The 23,572-nt window shown below is 43.5% G+C and overlaps 1 protein-coding gene across 1 annotated transcript in view; it reads left to right on the plus strand.

The window, feature by feature from the left end:
- MSH2 (mutS homolog 2) overlaps nt 1–23,572 on the plus strand; it is a 239,271-nt gene that overhangs the window by 25,927 nt on the left and 189,772 nt on the right. The window contains exons 4-6 of the mRNA XM_030195824.1: nt 7,170–7,316; nt 10,541–10,690; nt 11,292–11,425. Coding sequence (XP_030051684.1) covers nt 7,170–7,316; nt 10,541–10,690; nt 11,292–11,425 — 431 coding nt within the window. The remainder of the gene's footprint in view (nt 1–7,169; nt 7,317–10,540; nt 10,691–11,291; nt 11,426–23,572) is intronic.

Genomic DNA, 23,572 nt, shown 5'->3' on the forward strand with positions numbered 1-23,572 from the left:
TGTTTTCACTTATATACACTGTCAGCTAGCACATTTGCTTATTTCCGATCTGACGAAGAAGGGCAACCTTCGAAAGCTAATCAAGAAATGTATTAAGTTATGTCCAATAAAAAGGTATCATCTTATTTTCTTTTCCATGTTTTATTTTGTTTGATTTCTATTGATAACCTTAAGAGTGGACTAACACGGCTACCACACTCCTCGGCTTGGCTATTGAAAGGGCTCGGTTGAGACTAATCAGTTATTTATTTATTTATTTATTTGCATTTGTATCCCACATTTTCCCACCTATTTGCGGGCTCAGTGTGGCTTACAATACATTGTGAATGATGGAAATACAATTTGTTGCAGTACGATTATGGGTTACATTGTGAAGAGTTATGGGAAGATAAAGTAGAGTCAGGATATCATTTGGGAATAGAACAATGGAATATAACAGTGGGGAATTGATAGGGCGATAAAACAAAAGCAAGGGAACATAAAGGTCTAACAATTTTATCTGTGGGTAGAGTTTTAGGTGTGGTGAAAATACGGGGGAAGAGAATTCAGAAGAGAGTGTATTGATGCGTATCTATTAGTGTGTATGGACTTCATGTGTTTTGATCCTTGCAGTAAATTTTCTCGAAGAGATAAGTCTTCAGTAGTTTGCGGAAGTCGGTTAGTTCATAGATCGTTTTCAGGTTGCGTGGTAGTGTATTCCAGAATTGCGTTCTCATGTAAGCGAAGGTTGATCCGTGCAGTACTTTGTATTTTATGCCTTTGCACTTAGGGAAATGGAGATTGAGGAAGGTTCGGGACGATCTTTTAGCGTTTCTGGGTGGCAGGTCTATTAAATCAGACATGTATGCAGGGGCTTCACCGTGAATGATTTTGTGGACTAAGGTGCATACTTTAAAAGTGATACGTTCCTTGAGTGGGAGCCAGTGTAGTTTCTCCCGTAAGGGTTTTGCACTTTCGTATTTTGGTTTTCCGAAGATGAGTCTGGCTGCTGTATTCTGGGCTGTTTGAAGTTTCCTCAGTATTTGTTCTTTGCAGCCTGCGTATAGTGAGTTGCCGTAATCCAGGTGACTGAGTACGAGTGATTGCACTAGGTTGCGGAAGACAGATCTTGGAAAGAATGGTCTTATTCTTTTTAGTTTCCACATGGAGTAGAACATCTTTTTGGTTGTGTTGTTCGCGTGAGTCTCAAGTGTTAGGTGGCGGTCAATAGTAACTCCAAGGATTTTTAAAGTTTTTGAGATTAGCAGATTTAGTTTAGGTGTGTTAATGGCGGTAAATTTATTCGTGTTGTATTGGGAGGTAAGTATGAGGCATTGAGTTTTTTCTGCGTTCAGTTTCAGTCGGAATGCATCTGCCCAGGTGTTCATGATGTGTAGACTTTGGTTGATTTCGTTAGAGATTTCATTAATGTCTTTTTTTGAATGGAATATATATCGTTACATCATCGGCATATATGTATGGGTTATGGTTTGATAGAAGTTTGGCCAGGGGGATCATCATTAGATTGAAAATAGTTGGTGAGAGGGGGGATCCTTGCGGTACTCCACAGTCAGGTGTCCATGCAGCAGACGTAGTTGAGTTTGATGTGACTTGATATGAGCGTAAGGTTAAGAACCCCTTGAATCAGTTATTCTGATTTGGTCATTGCCACCTTGCTTCAGGCTCGGAAATGCTCTATATCTGTGCTGTATGTGAGGGTATGAAGGACGTTCAAGGGCTGGTGTTCTGAGCATGGACTTCCACCCTTCTCTGCTCAGATCACACACATCCTAGCATTTTTCCAGGCAGGTCTTCAAAAGTTTAGATTCTCTAAAAGTTCAGGTTGTGGTTTTTGGCTTGTTTCAGGTGCCAACTATAGAAGATGTCTCTTGCAGCTCACTGGGATATTGTTTTGTTTCTTTCGGGGAGCAGGATGCTTGCAGCCTCACTTTTGTATGCTGTTTCTAGAGTGGAACTTTAATTTATTCCTGCAGCCTCTTCAGAAGCCTCCTTTTGAGCCACTCCAGAAGGCCACCTGGAAAGATCTCACACTAAAGACAGCGTTGTTGGTGGTTGTTGTGTCAGTACATAGGGTTTTGGAGCCTCAGGCTCTCTTGTCGGGATCCCTTTCTCTGTTTTTTTGTAGGTTGGTGGGGGGGGGGGGGGGTCTCCATGTGCATGGTTCTTTCCTTTCTTCTGAAAATGGTATCTGTAATACAATCTGTCTTCCCTTCTTTCGCAGAGAGGATGAAGAGGCTCAGTATTCTTCCTTGAGAACTTTTTGCACATTGAGAAACTTCATTAGATATCTGGAAGTAAAGCATGAGTGTTGCAAATTGGCTATATTTATTTGTGCTTTTTGGTATACCAGAGGCTTGGCTTAGCCTCATAGCTTCCAAGCCCACAATTGCTAGATTGCTGAAGGAGATTATCGCATTCTCTTATTTGCTTGCGGGGAAGCAGGCTCCTCAGACCTTGCAGGTTCATTCTACAAGGTGTATGGAGACTAGCTTACTGTTTCTGGCTGATATTTGCAAGGCGGCAACGAGGTTGATACTGTATATCTTTGCCAAGCACTACAGGGTGGATGTTGCCGTGCACTCAAAGCCAGAGTTTGGTTCTCAGGGCAGCGGTGCCAGGATCCCAACCACTCTAAGGATTTCTTTTAAACATCCCACACATTCTGGAATAGTAGGAAGCTACGTAATGAAATTAGAAATTGGTTCTTACCTGATAATTTTCTTTCCATTAGTCTTTCCCACTATTCCAGAGGCCCACTCGAGGTTTCGGAAATGTTTAATCTGTGCTAAGTAATGGGTCAAATAATAGCTGTCACCTTGCATAGTGCTTTTTGCATATCTCTTGTTCTCTATAAGTTGTCTAGAGTTGAGAGAGGTTTACACATGTTTTCTCATCTGTTTGGTGTTAGCAAGTTAAGGTTATTGTGTTTGTTCTAAGTTTATCCATATTGATTGTTTATGTGAATACTGAGGAGTTGGACTGGATGCCAAGAGAGATGTCTCGGCTCAGTTTTCAGTTCTGTATCTCCACCTGCTGGTTCATGGACACAACTATCCCACAGGTTCTGGAACAGTGAGAAGGTCTAATGGAAATAAATGTTACCAGGTGAGACCTAATTTCTCCATGAACCATGCAGCTGTACGATATCCCATGTGGTTCAAATTTCCAGTCTCTAAAGGCCTGCTCGGTTCTTCCATATGCATCAGATTGTTTCTTTTATAATGCTCTGCTAGTAACATAGTAGATGATTACAGATGAAGATCTGTAACAGTCTATCCGGTCAGCTCAACAAGGTGAACTTATAAGGAATGATGTGATACTACATAAATAGTAACATAGTAGATGACGGCAGAAAAAGACCTGCATGGTCCATCCAGTCTGCCCAAGACAAACTCATATGTGTATACCTTACCTTGAATTTGTACCTGTCCTTTTCAGGGCACAGACCATATAAGTCTGCCCAGCAGTATTTCCCGCCTCCCAACCACCAGTCCCGCCTCCCATCATCGGCTCTGGTACAGACTGTATAAGTCTGCCCAGCAGTATTTCCCGCCTCCCAACCACCAGTCCCGCCTCCCATCATCGGCTCTGGTACAGACCGTATAAGTCTGCCCAGCAGAATTTCCCGCCTCCCAACCACCAGTCCCGCCTCCCATCATCGGCTCTAGTACAGACCGTATAAGTCTGCCCAGCAGTATTTCCCGCCTCCCAACCACCAGTCCCGCCTCCCATCACTGGCTCTGGTACAGACCGTATAAGTCTGCCCAGCAGTATTTCCCGCCTCCCAACCACCAGTCCCGCCTCCCATCACTGGCTCTGGTACAGACCGTATAAGTCTGCCCAGCAGTATTTCCCGCCTCCCAACCACCAGTCCCGCCTCCCATCACTGGCTCTGGTACAGACCGTATAAGTCTGCCCAGCAGTATTTCCCGCCTCCCAACCACCAGTCCCGCCTCCCATCATCGGCTCTGGTACAGACCGTATAAGTCTGCCCAGCAGTATTTCCCGCCTCCCAACCACCAGTCCCGCCTCCCATCATCGGCTCTAGTACAGACCGTATAAGTCTGCCCAGCAGTATTTCCCGCCTCCCAACCACCAGTCCCGCCTCCCATCACTGGCTCTGGTACAGACCGTATAAGTCTGCCCAGCAGTATTTCCCGCCCCAACCACCAGTCCCGCCTCCCATCATCGGCTCTGGTACAGACCGTATAAGTCTGCCCAGCAGTATTTCCCGCCTCCCAACCACCAGTCCCGCCTCCCATCATCGGCTCTGGTACAGACCGTATAAGTCTGCCCAGCAGTATTTCCCGCCTCCCAACCACCAGTCCCGCCTCCCATCATCGGCTCTAGTACAGACCGTATAAGTCTGCCCAGCAGTATTTCCCGCCTCCCAACCACCAGTCCCGCCTCCCATCACTGGCTCTGGTACAGACCGTATAAGTCTGCCCAGCAGTATTTCCCGCCTCCCAACCACCAGTCCCGCCTCCCATCATCGGCTCTGGTACAGACCGTATAAGTCTGCCCAGCAGTATTTCCCGCCTCCCAACCACCAGTCCCGCCTCCCATCATCGGCTCTGGTACAGACCGTATAAGTCTGCCCAGCAGTATTTCCCGCCTCCCAACCACCAGTCCCGCCTCCCATCACCGGCTCTGGTACAGACCGTATAAGTCTGCCCTCCCCTATCCTACTTGATCTTGATTTGTCCTTGCCATTTTCGGGGCACAGACTGTAGAAGCCTGCCAGGCACTGACCTTGTTCTTCAGTTACTGATGCTGAATCTGTGTAGCCATGATCAGAGAACAGACCATAGAAGTCTGCTCAGCCACGCTGGCTTTGCTTCCCAATTACTGCTATTGCCATCTAATTACCGCTAAGCTTCTTTGGTTCCACGCCTTCTATACAGGATTCCTTTGTGTTTATCCCACACATGTTTTTAAAAAAAATTCCGTTACAGTTTTCATCTCCACCGCCTCCCGCGGGAGGGCATTACAAGTTTCTACCGCCCTCTCCGTGAAAAAGTACTATTTGTTGTTGTTCCTGAGTTGGTCGCCCTGTAACTTCTATTCATGTCTTCTAGTTGTGCCACCTTCCCTAATGACCACCTTCATGGCTTCCCAAAGTGTAGTTATTATCTCTGTGCCTTCCAGCAAATTAAAGTGTAAATATTCCTTACTGCTTTGCTAAAAGAAAGGCTGTATATCAAATCTGAAATAGTAATAGGCATCTGCTACTTCCTGGCTTCTGGATTAATTAGTTAGTAGAATGTTTTCATCACCTAAGCCCTTCCAAAAGACCATGGTGGAGATTCATTATTGAGCACGATCTGACCAGGTAATTAATACATAATAACATAAGAACAGCCATAGTGGGTCAGACCAGTGGTCCATCTAGCCCAGTATCATGTTTCCATCAGTGGCCAATCCAGGTCACAAGTACTTGGCAGAAACTCAAATAGTAGCAACATTCTATGCTACCACTCCCAGGGCAAGCAGCGGCTTCCTCATGTCTGTTTCAATAGCAGACTATGGACTTTTCCTTCAGGAACTTGTCCAAACCTTTTTTTAAACCCAGATACGCTAACCGCTGTTACTACATCCTCTGAGTAGAGAGGTGTGGTAGCCGTGTTAGTCCACTTTTAAAGGTAATCAATAGAAATCAAACAAAATAAAACATGGAAAAGAAAATAAGATGATACCTTTTTTAGTGGACATAACTTTAATACATTTCTTGATTAGCTTTCGAAGGTTGCCCTTCTTCCTCAGATTGGAAATAAGCAAATGTGGTAGATGACTGTATATATAAGTAATATAACAAAAGAGAGGGAACGAAGTACAAACTAAAGTCCAAACAAAAAAAACAGCACCACGGGCCTTTAAAAATGGAACACAGTTCTTTAATGAATGAGCCTTGAAAAAAAGACCCGACACGGGCCGTGTTTCGGTGACTAGCACCTGCGTCAGGGGTCACAGTGATGACGTGGAAAACTTGGGGAATAACTCGAATATATTCCTCTACAATATAATATTCCTTACCCCACGTCTCATATAGTAAAAGCTACAAAGCACCAAGGCACTTTCACTTTCTGTATCCAAATGGATGGAAAAAAAAAAAAAAGAAAGTTTTCCACGTCATCACTGTGACCCCTGACGCAGGTGCTAGTCACCGAAACACGGCCCGTGTTGGGTCTTTTTGTCAAGGCTCATTCATTAAAGAATTGTGTTCCATTTTTAAAGGCCCGTGGTGCTGTTTAGTATATATAAGTAAAACATCCAAGCATTTTATTGACAGTCTAACAGGGTGGGGATGGGTAGGAGGTATGCGTGGGAACATCAAAGCATTTCAGAGATAGTCCAACGGGATGGGGGTGGATAGGTGAGAGGAGGGTGATAAACAGAGCAATACAACTTTATGGTTTTTAATGGGCTAGAAAACCCAGATCTTTGTTAAGTCCTGTCTGTTTGGTGTCTGCAGCAAATTTAATCACCTCACTTGTCGTTTTGATTTCCAGATCATTTATAAATATGTTTAATAACACCGGTGCCAGTACAAATCCCTGCGGCACTCCCAGTATTCATTCTCCTCCGTTGAGAGAAATGGCCATTTAACCCTACCCCCCCCCCTTTTCTGTCCAATACCCTCAAGCTTAGTAGACATCAACTACCACTCTCTTTTACTTGATATTGACGACAAAAATTAATTTTCCTCTAATGATCACCTTCATGGCTTCCCAAAATATAGTTAAAATGCACCAAAGGGGCTTAACATGGAAGAGAATGGAAGAGCAGTGAAGCACATCTTTCTTTCAGGCAGGTATCACGTGATTCCTTCAGAAAAATAAGCATGGGTTGGTGGAAGGAAGTACAATTCCACTATACAACTGCAGATGACATTTTTACTTAGTTGGATCACTGATTTGACTGTGTCTCCTGAAGATGTCCATTAGGGAAAGAGCCCTTAGTCAAGATTGTATGAGTACATGATATAAATTTGTTTTGAGTTGCATATCACATTCAAGCTTGTGAAGTTACATCAAAATCTTTGATTGAGAGATTCCAGGACATAGATTTGTAGGTTGTTCTCTTTCTTTGTTGACGTGTGGCACAGTTTGTAGCAAAATTTGGAATGCACTTTGGTTCCAAATTTGACTTTTGTGTATTGATATCCACAGATTGTTCAGAGGGATGGTATTCTGATAACAGACAGAAAAAAAGCAGAGTTCACCACTAAAGACAATGTGCAGGACCTCAACCGGCTGCTGAAAGCGAAGAAAGGGGAACAGGTTACGAGTGCGGCACTGCCAGAAATGGAAAAGCAGGTCTGTGTGCCTTAGATACATCAGTAGCTTGGTTTAACGTCCCACTTCTGGGTTTGCATTACTGTTCAGGATCTGTTATTGTTAGTGGAGTGGGGTTTTTTTTCTTTTCATTTTTTGTATCATGTGGGAGAGCAAATAGTTCTTTTATTTTTGATTTTGGGCAAGTTGAGTTCGTCCCCCCCCCCCAAGTTTCATGAACGGTTTCTTTGCTGTCACAACTCATTCAAGCAGCATGCTATAAAGCAGTCCAGAGAGTATGGAAATAGTGAGAGGCAAAGTGACTCTGGGCAAGTCACTTAACCCTCCATTGCCCCATGTAAGCCGCATTGAGCGTGCCATGAGTGGGAAAGCACTCCGCTCCATGGATAAATCCTTCTTATCTGTTCCCTTCTCCACTACTGCCAACTCCAGACTTCGCGCCTTCTGTCTCGCTGCACCCTACGCCTGGAATAAACTTCCTGAGCCCCTATGTCTTGCCCCATCCTTGGCCACCTCTAAATCTAGACTGAAAGCCCACCTCTTTAACATTGCTTTTGACTTGTAACCACTTGTAACCACTCGCCTCCACCTACCCTCCTCTCCTCCTTCCTGTACACATTAATTGATTTGATTTGCTTACTTTATTTCCCCCTTCAGTCTGTTCAGAACTCTGCTGCACGTCTCATATTCCGCCAGAACCGATATATTCATATCACCCCTCTCCTCAGGTCACTTCACTGGCTTCCGATCAGATACCGCATTCAATTCAAGCTTCTCCTTCTTACCTACAAATGCACTCAGTCTGCTGCCCCTCACTATCTTTCTACCCTCATCTCCCCTTACGTTCCCGCCCGTAACCTACATTCACAGGATAAATCCCTCCTCTCAGTACCCTTCTCCACTACCACCAACTCCAGGCTCCGCTCATTCTGCCTCGCCTCACCCTATGCTTGGAACAACCTTCCTGAACCCTTACGCCAAGCCCCCTCCCTGCCCGTCTTCAAGTCTTTGCTTAAAGCCCACCTCTTCAATGCTGAGTTCGGCACCTAACCCTTACCGTTCAGTGAATCCAGACTGCCCCAATTTGACTGCCCCTATCGGACCGACCGTTCACTTGTCTAATAGATTGTTAAGCTGTTTGAGCAGGGACTGTCTCTCTTCGTTAAATTGTACAGTGCTGCGTAACCCTAGTAGCGCTCTAGAAATGTTAAGTAGTAGTAGTATTTCTTGTCTATTAGATTGTAAGCTCTTTGAGCAGGGACTGTCTTCTATGTTTGTGCAGCGCTGCGTACGCCTTGTAGCGCTATAGAAATGCTAAATAGTAGTAGTAGGTACAAATGTAACAAAAAAAAATATAGAGGCTTCTACAAATTCTTTTCATGCATGTGTCTGTCTCTGTTCTGGTACAGACCTAAATTTTGCTTTATAAAGAATTCATTCCAGGAGGTGTAAGGTATTCTAGTGTGCTAACTTGGTTGAGGATGTTATTGTTAATGGAAATGGGTCTATGTCATTCGTTTTCCTTTTTGGGGTTAAGGAAGAAGTGCAATTTTGGTATTCAAGCATTTAGCCAGCTGAGGTCTTTCAAAAATTAAAAACTTGACTTGAAGCATGCATCCATTGTTGATTGCACAGCTCCATGGCAGAAAAGCAGAGCTGGCTCACCATGTAAGAAGTGGTGCAAATCTGAACAGATTTGGCCTGTTTCCATGATTTGGAGCTTGGTGATTACCCTACTCAAGTTGCAGACATTGTGTAGAAATGAAGCCCCTATACCTATTTTGGAAGCATGAAACCTTCAGATACCTCCCAATTTGAGATTCAAGGACCTCATAGTGACCGGAGAGCTTGAGAGGCGCTTGCTTTGATGTACCTCCTCGGTGCCGTTCATTGTATTTAGTGTCAGCATCTACTCTCACTCTCTGGGTTAAATGCATTATCTTGACTCTGACTGGTTCTGATGAAAGGGGGATATGAACCTGCACAGGACTGTTGTCAGATTTAATGGTACTTGAGGAAAAGGGTGTGCTGAGAGGGTCCTCTTTCAATGATATGCCAGGGAGAATCTTCTTGGGCCTTTCACAAGTAGTCAGAGAAGTGATTTGGGTCAGCATAAGGCCAGCATGCAATTGCTTTTAAGCGGTTAAAAAAATCCCTTTCTTATATTCATTTGTTGTACAGTTTGCTTAATTCTATGTTGCCTTGGGTTCTTCTCTTGGATGGTCCAGCGTTTAAGAAATGTTTTATGTAACGTGAACAGAAGTCATCTCTGCCTTGAGCTCTGTATGGTTTACAAATGTTCAAATACCACCAAATCAATGGAAATAACAATCACGATAGAACCTAGATAATAAGGTCAGCTAAAATTTATTTTAGTTACATTTGTACCCCGCGCTTTCCCACTCATGGCAGGCTCAATGCGGCTTACATATTGTATACAGGTACTTATTTGTACCTGGAGCAATGGAGGGTTAAGTGACCTGCCCAGAGTCACAAGGAGCTGCCTGTGCCTGCAGTGGGAATCAAACCCAGTTCCCCAGGACTAAAGTCCACCACTCTAACCACTGGGCCACGCAGACTTCTGTTTCTGTGAGTCTGAAGTCCTGCACGTACGTGCAGGACGTCAGACTCACAGAAACAGAAGCCTGCGCGGCCGCGTTTCTGATCTGCAAGGGCAGGCTTCTACGTGGAGTATTGCTAGTGGAATAGCAACATTAACATTCCATGTAGAATCTCAAATAGTAGCAACAGAATCTCAATAGTAGCAACATTCCATCTAGAATCTCCAATAGTAGCAACATTCCATGTTGTTGTTACATTTGTACCCCGCGCTTTCCTACTCATAGCAGGCTCAATGCGGCTTACATATTGTATACAGGTACTTATTTGTACCTGGAGCAATGGAGGGTTAAGTGACTTGCCCAGAGTCACAAGGAGCTGTCTGTGCCTGAAGTGGGAATCGAAATGCTTCTTAAACAGCCAAGCCAATACAATAAATACATTCAAAAGTGAGAAGATTTTGTGGATGGTTTTTTGAGTAGATTTTTAGTTTTGATTGTATGGTTGATAATTATTTGCTTTATGGATATTGCTGCTCTTCAGTGTTTTTTTTAAGATTCTAGGCCTTTTGAAGTCATTTGCAGTTTTAGTAGCTGGTCACTCTAACCCGTTTGCTCTGTTACTAGTGTATTAGTCCTAACATATCAAAGCCTGTCGGACCATAACTGAGACTGCTGTCATTTTAGGTTGCTATGTCGTCATTGTCTGCTGTGATCAAATACTTGGAACTGTTATCTGATGAATCTAACTTCGGACAATTTGAACTCACCACCTTTGACCTGAGCCAATATATGAGACTGGATAATGCAGCTGTGAGCGCACTTAACCTCTTTCAGGTAAGAAGCTTTTATTGTGTCCTTAAGAGGAAACTTGACTGATTAATGTCCGTTGTGGATATGGCATAACTGTTACTTTTGAGTCAGTCAGCTTATTTTGATGTTCCGTAAATTGTAAGAATACATGCTAAATAGTTTACACAGTTAAAAATTATATAAATAAAGAAAAAGGGTGGGGGGGGGGGGGACGACTTAGTAGCTTCCGCCAGCTAGATTGAGCGGAGATTAATTGGCCTGTGATCCTGAAGCAGAAAGGGCAATTTGAAACGCTGGCCGCCGTTGATCACGGTCAACTTTTGGAGAGACGCATTAAGACCAAGACTATAAAACTAAGTTTGAATTTACATCCAGTCTGTGAGTTTGAAATTGCCGATGATGAGGAAGTCCAACTCCGTGTAGACCGTATGTTGAGTCCAGGAGTTTGCTCGAGGCTTTTTCCTCCTTCTCATATAAAAAAAAGTGTGCATAGGAAAGTTATCCAGAACCTTGTTTAGATTAAAGTGTGGATGTATTCAGCAGGAAGGTTCAGTCCCTCACATAATTGTTAAGTTGGGTCTTTATAAGTGGACATTATGCAAATGTTTTCCTTTCCATGAAACAGGGTTTGGCAGAAGATACGAGCGGCACTCAGTCTCTGGTTGGACTGTTGAACAAGTGCAAAACCCCTCAGGGTCAGAGGTTGGTTAATCAGTGGATCAAGCAGCCACTTATGGACAAGAACAGAATTGAGGAAAGGTAATTAGAAATTAAAAACAGACCTGATGAGTTTGATAGAGCTAAGGCTAAAATTGGAAATGCACTTGGCTGTGCAGGGTATAAGAATTACTCTTGTGGGAATTCTGGGCAAAAAAATTCAAAATTTTGCACATTTTATTTGTAACTTTCTTGTGCAGAACTCCCCCATTATAAGGGCTGGCATCCGCCTCCTCCAGGCGCACACATCCTCCAACCACCTTTTTCTAGCAGATGCACCACTACAGCTTGGCGTGATGACGTTGAGGGCGGAACAAGGACAGAGAAGGGAACGCTCCAAACACCCGAAGCAGCACCCACACCCACACACGTCACACCGTTCCTCCATCCCTCCCACTTCAACGCCCCTCCCACCGACTTCAACACTCACCCCTCCCTCCGATTTCAACACCACCCCTCCCTTCACGTTACTGCCCCCCCGTGACGTGACACTCTGGACAATACCCTCTCCTGCGGAAAACTTCCCCCGAGGCCTCTGGCCGCTACCCCCCCCCCCCAGGTCGCTCGCTCGCTACACCACCCAGGTCACCGCTCCGCCCACAACTTCGCCGCTCCACCTGCCCCTCCCCCATTTTGTAGTAACTGCCCACGCCCCCTCCATTGAACGAACACAGCCTCTCAAATACCATGCAGCAGTCCAGCACGTCGCTTCTTTTCGGGTCTTCTTCCTTCCCTGTGTCCCGCCCTTGCGGAAGTTACGTCACACGAGGGCGGGACACAAGGAGGGAAGAAGACCACCTCTGGATTGCAAGACCGGTGCTCTAACCAGTAGGCCACTCCTCTACTTCTCCACTTGTTCGGCATACACATCTACTCAGCTAGTAGAACAGAATAGATAAAAGCCTCTTAATGACAGGTGTAACTTAAGGGACTTTGCCCATGGGTGTTCATGATTATTGTGGTATATAAAAGGAAGAGGCATTTGGAATGCCAGCTAAGCACAGTGTGTCACAGTGAAACCCATACGCAGAATTCCATAGCATGTTTATTTTTTTTTTAATATGGGGGGGGGGGGTTCCGTGTCCCCCTTTCCCTGAAATGCTTCAAACTGCATTGTAACCTGCTGAGTAGAATGCTTTTCTTTCATAATACTGTGCACAACAGCAAATGTTTCAGAAAAGAAAGCAGAGACTTAGCTATAAGCAGGTGCATTTTAAGCAAGAAAAAAAAAGTCTTGCTTAAATTGTCACAGATCAGCGTTTGCTCATATTCTGTCAAATTGAACAAAGCTGTAATGGCCATTTCCAATAGTTAGAGCGCACAGACTCAGACGTGGCGGTATCTGTAATATTTCCCAATTACCAAATGATACATTTGCATCTTGCGTTGAGCCTACAGGAGGGAAAAATACCCAAATCCATGCTTTTCTCTCCTGGGTAATGCTGATGTGATGATCACTATTCCTTGGGGGGTGGGGTTCTTTCTTTTTTTGGTGTTAATGGCTGAATATTTTTAAAAGACTGAGACTAAAATTGCTGTTTGCCTCCTTTTTATCCAGGGTTGGTATTTTTAAGAAATTCATTTTTCAGGTCTTCTGCAATAAAGCTTCTCTTACCTATGTGATTTGTTAAATATAAATAAAACCACCTTCTGCACTTGGAAAAGATAAAGCATTTGCGATGTCAAAGCATGCCACCTAGAAAGAATATGAATGCAGCGGCAGCACTAGCAACAAGTTGTATAGAATTCAGCTGGCTGGTGAAATTGCCAGAATTCATTGTGTGTGTTTTTTTTTGTTACATTTGTACCCTGCGCTTTCCCACTCATGGCAGGCTCAATGCGGCTTACATGGGGCAATGGAGGGTTAAGTGACTTGCCCAGAATCACAAGGAGCTGCCTGTGCCTGAAGTGGGAATTGAACTCAGTTCCCCAGGACCAAAGTCCACCACCCTAACCACTAGGCCACTCCTCCACTGTTGCCACTATTTGAGATTCTACATGGAATGTTGCTATTCCAACATTCCATGTAGAAGTCGGCCCTTGCAGATCACCAATGTGGCCGCGCAGGCTTCTGCTTCTGTGAGTCTGACGTCCTGCACATACACGCAGGACGTCAGACTCACAGAAACAGAAGCCTGCGCAGCCTTCTACGTGGAATGTTGCTAGTGGAATAGCAACATTCCATGTAGAATCTCCAATAGTAGCAACATTCCATGTAGAATCTTCAATAGTATTATTAGAACCCTATGCAAGCATCGCATTTCTTTTTCTCGTTCTCTTTCTCTCTCTGTTTATACCCCACATTATCCCGAACATACTTGAGTTCAATGTGGCTTACAATAAACAAAACAGGCAAGGTTTACAATTACTTAATCAAAATATCAAGTACGAGGAGAGTAGCACAAATAAGATACAAATAAAGAACTAAATAATAAACCATTGATGGCCAGTTACTGTCTAACACATTTCATCAACAGGTAGAAGTTCAGTTTTTTGCAAAATACCAAGTAATCAGGCTGAGCCTCTATTGCCATTGGCATTGAGTTCCACCACCTTGGTATCTAAAGTCTGTGGAGTGAACTGACTTATAGCTCACTCTCTTGCAATCTGGAAGATGAAGTCTAAGGTAGTCCTTAGAACAAGATGTTATATTGCATAGGGGAACAGTTATTTAGTTCTGCATGTAATCTGGTGTCATGCCATATAATATTTGAAAGACAAAAACACGTAGATTTAAAAATAATCCTGGCTTTAGTGAGCAGTCAGTGCAGCTTACATAATAATAGAGTGGCTCTATCAAAACACGACACCTTGAGAACAAGCCTAGCTGCTGTATTTTGGGCCATTTGCAACTATTTTAGGACACTCATCTTAACATCCAGCATAGATGGAATTGCTGAGTTAAAACCAAGGATTGAACTAGCAGTCTAAAGATGTCAGGCGAGAAGTATGAACTGATACTCCTCATCCTTCCAAAGAGACCTGAAGGATTTTTTTCACTACTGCGGAAACCTGAGGTTCGAACATGAAGTGACTGTAAATTTAATACACCCATTAGCCTAAGTAGTGTCTGGCGGGTAGGATGCGTAGTCAACTGTAAAATTATTATATACGGTATGGTCGAAGGGTTGGTTAACACAAAAAATTTAGTCTTATTTCTATTTAATTTAAATTTAAATTCAGAAGCCCAGGATTCCAACAAATCAAGACCAAGCCTGGTCTTCCAGAAACTGTCTCTAAGATTCATTTATGTGGACGATGTCACAATCTCTATCCCTTTCAAGATTAAAGTGCAGAATCCCGCTGCCTCTGGTCCTTCACCAAACGAAGCCATCATAACATTGGAGATAGCGGCGAGCCCTGTGTTACCCTGCAGTCAGAAGACCAGGATGGTGAGAGAGAACCTGACAACTTCACTTGATACGATCTAGATTTTATGAAGCCATGTAACCATTAGTGAACTTTCCCACACAGATCGAATTGGTCTAACGGGCCTAAAAGCAACTCACGGTCAACGAGTCAAATTGATTTATGTAAAGTATTACTCCTACATTAACAATGGAAGACTGGTTTTGGGTTGGAGATTTTTAGAAGCAAGGATGTATGAGATGGGTAGGTAAGGAAACATTTTTAAGAATAAGATGTTTAGATATTGCATTATCTGCTGGTTGGGTGGCATAACCCATTTGTCAGGGCTGCCTCAAGAAAAGGAGAATAGCCGGTAAGGACAAATTTGATCTATAAAAAAAAAAGAGACCTAGACAGTTCAATATGCAAAGAACCTCGTCTTTACCACCTCCACTGGGAGGCTGGAGAATGTTTTTCACCCTTTCGGTGAAGAAATATTTCCTTAGATTACTTTTGAAACTACACTCTCATCTCATGAATCCTTGTTCTTTGAAAGAAACCCCCTTTCTATTCATTTATATGAGGGAGGTATTTAAATGTTTATCTGGGTGGGGGGGAGGGGGTTGAGTTAGGTTGAAATGTTAAAATGTTTCAGGCAAAATGATCATTGTGTTGAATGTTTTCTGAGTGGTTTAATTATCTTGCATTGTCTTGAAATAAAAATGATTTATATAAAAAAAAATGTTTCTCTATCACATCTCCCCCTTTTCACGTTTCTTCCAAAGTAAAGAGAGCCTGGATCATTTTCTGTTTTGGGGAGTAGCCTGTTGACCAGTAAACCTTAAGACTTTGTGGACAGTCAGTTCTCTGTTAAAATCAATTGGAGAAAAAGCAGTCCTGCATCAGTTCAGACTTATACGGTCTGTACCAGAGCCGGTGATGGGAGGCGGGACTGGTGGTTGGGAGGCGGGAAATACTGCTGGGCAGACTTATATGATCTGTGCCCTGAAAAGGACAGGTACAAATTCAATTCAAGGTAAGGTATACACATATGAGTTTGTCTTGGGCAGACTGGATGGACCATGCAGGTCTTTTTCTGCCGTCATCTACTATGTTACTATGAGTGATGATGTGCTGATGAGTGTTCTCCACTGTGGCTTTGTTTGTTAAAAGAGTGAGTTTGTTTTATTGTGGGTGGAGCACAGTGATAATTTATATTATGGGGATCATTTTCAAAGCACTTAGACACACAAAATACCATAGGTTACTATGGTGCTTTGTATGTATAAGGGCTTTGAAAATAAGCCCCTATATGTACTGCAGAGGCCATTAAAGCAGAGCTTTTCCAACTTTGGGTACGAAACGTGTGTTTGGGGTCATGACCTGATTGGGCACGTCATAGAATGTGTTTAGTCTGCACTAGGGTGACGCGTTTTCTGTGGCTGTGTGAAGGAATGATTCTGTTATCAGTGAGGGGAAAAGTAATGCACTTCCTGGTCTATTTCCTGCCGATGGAAGACACTGGAGGGCCCCCAATCTTAATATATACCACTTTTTAACCCTATAAATGGATTCAAACCAGTATGTTACCATATATATCCAATTATGTCATATTTTGAAGGGTAATTTTTATTTATTTATTATTTTTTTATAAAAGGTTGTTTGGAGGGCAAGCAGGCGCTTATAAAGATATATAGGGTACCTATGAGCCTTTATAAAACGATAAATGTAAATCCTAAACTAAGCCTTGGTTAGATTGAAGCCATGGACATTTATGCTTGTTCAGTAGCAGGTGTATAACTCCATCTGTGCAAACAATGCCTCAGAACAGGCCTACTCTTGGGTTGTGTAAAAATACGTGCCTTCTTGGCACTGTGTGTATTATGGGCTTAACTATTGGGGTAATTTTTTATGAAAGCCCTTTGTGCAAAATTTCCCTCCTTTCCGATCTGAGGAAGAAGGGCGACCTTCGAAAGCTAATCAAGAAATGTATTAAGTTATGTCCAATAAAAAAGGGATCATCTTATTTTCTTTTCCATGTTTTATTTTGTTTGATTTCTATTGATAACCTTAAGAGTGGACTAACACGGCTACCACACTCCCCTCCTTAAAGTGAAATTTTAAAATGCCTTCAGCCCTAGCAAACTCTTTCTACATCCCAACAAGTACTCTCTGGCCTCTAAAATTCCTTGTCTTTTTGGCTTGTCACTGCTTCCTGTGGCCTTCTGGTGTTATGAGGTGTTTTTTTTTTTTAAGAGGGAGTGGTGCTGAAGTCTTCTGTGAGCTAATGTGAGGGCCTGAAGATGCCAGGGAGGGTAAAGCTTGGCAAAGCTAAATGACATCTGGTGGATGGCCTTGTACTGGTTAATGGATGACTTAGGATATGATAATGAAATGGGAAGTTGTTAGGAAGCAGAAGTGTGCTTAAGGGAATGTACATACATGTGTGTGCGAGAGTTCTGAGTCAGTGTCTTGTTGGTTTCAGGGCTTCCTGGGAGTTCCTACTTGGAGGGAACGGCTTGGTGGTTAAGATAATAAATAGAAATCAAACAAATTCTGAAAAAGAGGGCTCTGCCTTCAAAAGCTAGTCAGAAAAACATTAAGTTATTGCTTCTGGGAGGCATGTGAGCTCTTTGTGTGTCAGTTTGTGTAAGCAGCCCCTGAAGTCCAGGCAATTCTAACACATGCTGTAAAATGCAGGGTGCCTCCTGGATATGATGATTTAGAGTATTTTCTTTTACATTTGCTGCTTTTTTTTTTTTGGTAAAAGCTGTTCTCTTTTAGAAGGACTTTGAAGCATGTAGGCAGACGGGGTCAGAATCTGTGCTTGTTTGTATCTTGACCTCCCTTCTGAAGGTGACAGATTCAAACTGAACATGCAGTGCATCTTTTCCAGGTATGGTGTGCAGCATATAAAGCGGAATTTGCATAAAGCACAAAGGGAGTTTTTGAACGTGAGAGACGGAACCTGTTTGAGCAAGTTTCTGCTTGCACAATCCCCCTTGGTGTGTTTAGGGTTGGGCGGTTTCAGTGTCGGTTTCTCATTCTCAGTGAAAGGTGTGCTGGCACACTTAGCTTTCCTAGGCTCAGGGAAGGCAGGGAGGATGGACCCCCCCCAGTTGTACCGAGATAAAATGTAATGAAATAACATCTGTTGTAATGGCTGGCATATCCTTGCAAAACATATTTAAATGGGGTTTGTGGCTCAGGGTGGCAGTTAATTTCTCATGAGTACCTTGGTGCACTGTGAGCATCACGCCCAAACTGCAGAGATAAACACCAGGGAGACCCTCTGACATTTTGGGAGAGGTGGGCTCTCCAGGGCTTTCCCTGATACTCCAGCCATCCTTGGTGTTGGCTGTCATGAAGAATCTAGCAGGATCCCTACTCCCTATCGAGAGCTACAGAAAGGACTAGAAAGCGGAGTAAAGAAAGTTGTTTGAAGAAGGACCTTATAGTTTCAACAGTTTATGTATAATTTCTCTGTAAGTAAAGGTGAGACAGTCATATCTGTGTGGAGTCCCAGAAACATCAAATTCATTCCTCTAAGCAGAATCATTAAAAAAAAAAAAAAAAAAAAAAAAAACGTTTGGACAAGTTCCTGGAGGAAAAGTCCATTATTGAGATGGAGATGGGGAAGTCACTGCTTTCCCTGGGACTGGTAGCATGGAATGTTGCTACTAATTACCTAATAAAATGTTCCATTCCATGTGGAAACTCAAAAGAGTAAAACCTTACTTCCCAAGGGCAATGTTTCGCAACCTGGTACAGTCAATGGTATTAAGTCATCTAGACTATTGCAATGCACTTTATGTTGGGTGTAAAGAACAGACCATCAAAAAAACTTCAAACAGCCCAGAATACCGCAGCTAGACTCATATTTAGGAAAACAGAATATGAAAGTGCAAAACCCTTGAGAAAGAAATTACACTGGCTCTCACTTAAAGAACGCACCACGTTCAAGATCTGTACAATTGTTCATAAAATCATCTACGGAGATGCCCCGACCTACATGCAAGACCTAGTGGACCTACCACTCAGAAACGCAAAAACATCTTCCCGCACCTTTCTCAACCTACACTTCCACAGTTGCAAGGGATTAAAATACAAACTAACTCACGCGACCAGTTTTTCTTATATGGGCACACAGATGTGGAATGCACTTCCAACTCACCTGAGAACGATCAACGAACTAACTAACTTCCGCAAATCTCTGAAGACTTACCTCTTTGACAAAGCCTATAACGAGAACCCATAGCCAACCTCAACACAGCACCTTTCAACTTCAGGCAGAATGTATTTCTCCACAATTACTTGATCAAATTCTTTTGTCTTCCTTGACTACTTTGTAACACCAAAATGTACACTTTATCCTGTATGGCCCTGCCACAACTGGTCTTTGTAAGCCACATTGAGCCTGCAAATAGGTGGGAAAATGTGGGATACAAGTGAAATAAATAAAATAAAATAAATTAGGTTTCTGTCAGGTACTTGTGACCTGGATTAGCCACTGTTGGAAGCAGGATACTCGGCTAGATGGACCATTGTTCTGACCCACTATGAGGCATATTTTCAAAGCACTTAGCCTTCCAAAGTTCCATAGGTTTCTATGGAACTTTGGAAGGCTAAGTGCTTTGAAAATATTCCTCTATGGCTATTCTTATGCTTTTATGGTTTACGGCATAGGAGCCAGCTCTATGGGTGCGTGAGCGCCCCCAGTATTAAGCAAACTCATTGACTACATCCAGGGAGGGGTAATTTCCATTGGGTTTAACACCACCAATCATTTTGAAAAGTTGGCTCCTATAGTTTACGGAAAGGAGCGCTATGGCCATGCTCCTCACCTCTGACCAGCGTAGGATTTGTTGGTTTTTGAGCAGGAAATCCCTGCTGCTTAAGGGCTCATCTGATTTGGTTGAAACTTGCAGGTGCTGTCTGGTCTGTGGGAGGGTTTTGTCATACTGTAAACAAAAGTTTTCTCAAGTCAGGGCTAGCTGTGGAATTGGTAGGCTCATACTATTTCTTGTTTCTGTAATTCCCTTTCCTTTTCGTAACCTGTTTCCAGCCTTGGGATGCCTTCTGGGACGGTCTGCTTTGTAGATTTCCCTCCCACATCCAGTTATGGTTCTCTTTCCACAAAGGCAGCACAGCAATTATATTCCTTAATCATAAGGGTTTACCAGCTGTCTTGGTGACTGTGTGCTGAGGTGCACCCCCCCCCCCCCCGCCACACTTTGTCATTGTACAGAGTAATGTGTATGTGATGGGGGGGGGGGAGGGGAGAGGGTTTACCTGCTGGTTGACCATGTTCCAAGGAGCGTGGCTGTATTTGCTCATTTTCCATGAAATGTAATCTTTAAGTACCGTAGAAATCTTATCTTAAAGCTGAGGCAAACCCCAGTGATGGTTTTCACTGCCTCCTCCATACCACCATCTCGTCCAGAAAGCTGAAATTATACTTCGTGTGGCCTCCATCAGTTTCCGTGATGCTATACAAACCTTGTAATCACCTACAGAAAATTCTTCTGAACTCTTATATTCATAAACGAAAATTGTGTTTGCCGTCTGAGCTAGAACTTGTTCCTTTAAATTCTGCCTCGGGCTTTTAAAAGTGATACTGCAACATATCCGAAAAGCAGCATGATTTCTATTATGTATTTTAGACAGCCATGAAAACCATGGCTTTGCTTAAAATATGTTCAGAAATACTTGTGTGAAAATGTCTTTCAGTGGAGGCATGTCTGAGGTTGAAACCGGAATGGGTGATGGCGATTTTTCTATTTTAGGGAGAATAAGGTGTGGTGCTAGCAAAAGCACTTGTGCTGATGTAACCTTGACATTTTCTGTTGTGTCACTAAAACCGTGTTGCAGCCATCTGTGTGAAAGACACGAGAGTGGTTGGATCCACAGTACTCATCGCTTGGTCTGTACCCTTTTAGTGGCTCATGGAAGACTTGGTATAAGCTTACAAACTGCAGACCCATTTGGGAGATGAATAGAATAAGTAGTTAGCACTGTAAATGGAACATCTCAAAAAGTGTTTTCACCATGCTAAAAAAAAGACAGAAAATGGATGATATCCTGATAGTTCTGTAAATATTGGTAGTACTGGTGTGGGGGGGGGGGGGGGGGGGGGGGGGGGGAGGGAGGATGAGTGTATCTTGGTCTACGTGGAGGAGTGGCCTAGTGGTTAGAGCACCGGTCTTGCAATCCAGAGGTGGCCGGTTCAAATCCCACTGCTGCTGCTTGTGATCTTGGGCAAGTCACTTAACCTTCCATTGCCTCAGGTATAAACGTAGATTGTGAGCCCTCCTGGGACAGAGAAATATCCAGAGTACCTGAGTGTAACTCACCTTGAGCTACTACTGGAAAAGGTGTGAGCAAAATCTAAATAAATATTTGAGATTCTACATGGAATGTTGCTACTATTTGAGATTCTACATGGAATGTTAATGTTGCTATTCCACTAGCAACACTCCATGTAGAAGCCTGCCTTTGCAGATGAGCAATGCGGCCACGCAGGCTTCTGTTTCTGTGAGTCTGACGTCCTGCACATGCAGGACGTCAGACTCACAGAAACAGAAGCCTGCGCGGCCGCATTGCTCATCTGCAAGGGCAGGCTTCTACATGGAATGTTGCTACTGTTTGAGATTCTGTTACTACTATTTGAGATTCTAGACAGAATGTTGCTAGTGGAGGAGTGGTCTGAGCACCAGTCTTGCAATCCAGAGGTGGCCAGTTCAAATCCCACTGCTGCTCCTTGTTGATCTTGGGCAAGTCACTTAACCTTCCATTGCCTCAGGTGCAAACTTAGATTATGAGCCCTCCTGGGACAGAGAAATATCCCAATTACCTGAATGTAACTCACCTTGAGCTACTACTGAAAAAGGTGTGAACAAAATCTAAATAAATAAATACGTTAGTGTCTTATCACTACAAAGGACTAATTAGCCTTCTGGTTTTCAATCCAATCCTGGAAACGGAATATTCCTGTTAACCTAGTTCTTAGGTCAAATGTAAGCAAGCACATCTCATATAATTCTAGACATCCTGAAAGTCAAGCGTGTTAGGGTGCAATTCAGAAACCCAGTTAATCTATTTATTTTTATATTGAGGCTGTGATTTGATTCTGTGTTGCTTCAAGTATTGATGACTACTAAGGCTGCAGTCTCCTGTGATTCCACGGCAGTGGAAAGAACCACAAAACCTGGCACTTGCCCAGAATGGACTGGCGCTGCAGCATGATGGAGGCAGATGGTTCACTTCCCCTCTTTTTAACCGTGTCATTCTGTCATGGCGCTGAAGACGATAGCAACAGTATGGCATTTTGCATTCTCTCTTTCTTTACAGCTTAGAGCCAGAGCATTGGGTTTTGAATTGTGGGAGATTCTGTAGTGCTGCGTGTTTTATAGTGTGCCACTGTGGCTCGAGGAGCAGCAGCTGAGGAAACCCCAAATTGCTGCACTGCCACTGTCGTCTTCCTTCGTGGAGTGAGGGAATTGGAGGGGGGAAGTGGGGATTAAGATAAGTACACAAATATTGCTATACTGGGTCAGACGAAGGTCCCTCAAGCCCAGCATCCTCTTTCCAACAGTGGCCAATCCAGGTCACAAGTACCCTGGCAAGATCCCAAAAATGTACAATACATTTTATGCTGCTTATCCGTTTTAATAACGGTGTATGGACTTTTCCTTTAGGAGGCCATCCAAACCTTTTTTTAAACCCCACTAAGCTTACTGCTTTTACTACATTCTCTGGCAACGAATTCCAGAGTTTAATTACACGTTGAGCGAACAAATTTATTAATAAATATTTTCTCTGATTTGAGGGAATCTGTGGAGAATGACAGGGGATTGGAGGGGGATAAGGGAGGAGACCTGAGTGAGCTAGGGGATCACGGTGGGTGTGAAGAGTGAGTAAGGACAAGCGAGATCCAGGTTGAGTGAGAGGGTAGAGTGGTGTCTAAAGGAGGTATGTGAATGGATCTTTCTTCTCTTGATCCTAGAAATGTTCCCTTCTGGATATCATGCCCCAAACGAGGATTTCTCTCCCCCATTGTTGGAAAAAAATGCTTTTATAAAGTAAAATTGAAATAACATTTTAAATGTGCAAAATGTTGTAAACAGTTCACAATTGTGGTACATGAATTTTATAAAATTGTATGGTAAGGTTTTAAAATGCAGCAGTTTATCCTTGAGCTGTCCCTGGAAATTGGTTATTAGATGTTAAAGAGCAAATACTACATTGAGGGTGAAACTGGTTTTTCCTATAAGTGCTTCCATTTGTCCGGCTCAATAGCATAGCCTGCTAGTGGTGGACACTGATTAGAAATACTTTTACCTGCGATGCCCTCTCGTCTTGACTATTGCAACCTTCTTCTCGCTGGCCTCCCGCTTAGCCACCTATCCCCCCTTCAATCCGTCCAAAATTCCACCGCACAGCTTATCTACCGAGTGAACCGATACTCTCATATCACCCCTCTCCTCAAGTGGGTTCACTGGCTCCCGATCCGCTACCGTATTCAGTTCAAGCTTCTCCTATTGACCTTCAAGTGCACTCAATCTGCAGCCCCCCATTACCTCTCTACCCTCCTCTCCCCGTATGTTCCCACCTGTAACCTCCGCTCTCAGGACAAATCACTCCTATCTGTACCCTTCTCCACCACCGCTAACTCCAGACTCCGCCCCTTCTGCCTCGCATCACCTTATGCCTGGAACAGACTTCCCGAGCCCATACGCCATGCGCCATCCCTCCCCATTTTCAAGTCCTTACTCAAAGCCCATCTCTTCTCCATTGCTTTTGGTGCCTAACCACCTTCCCCATTCATGATACCTACACTGA

Source organism: Microcaecilia unicolor, chromosome 3, assembly GCF_901765095.1.
Source record: "Microcaecilia unicolor chromosome 3, aMicUni1.1, whole genome shotgun sequence".
NCBI classification, from domain to species: Eukaryota; Metazoa; Chordata; class Amphibia; order Gymnophiona; family Siphonopidae; genus Microcaecilia; species Microcaecilia unicolor.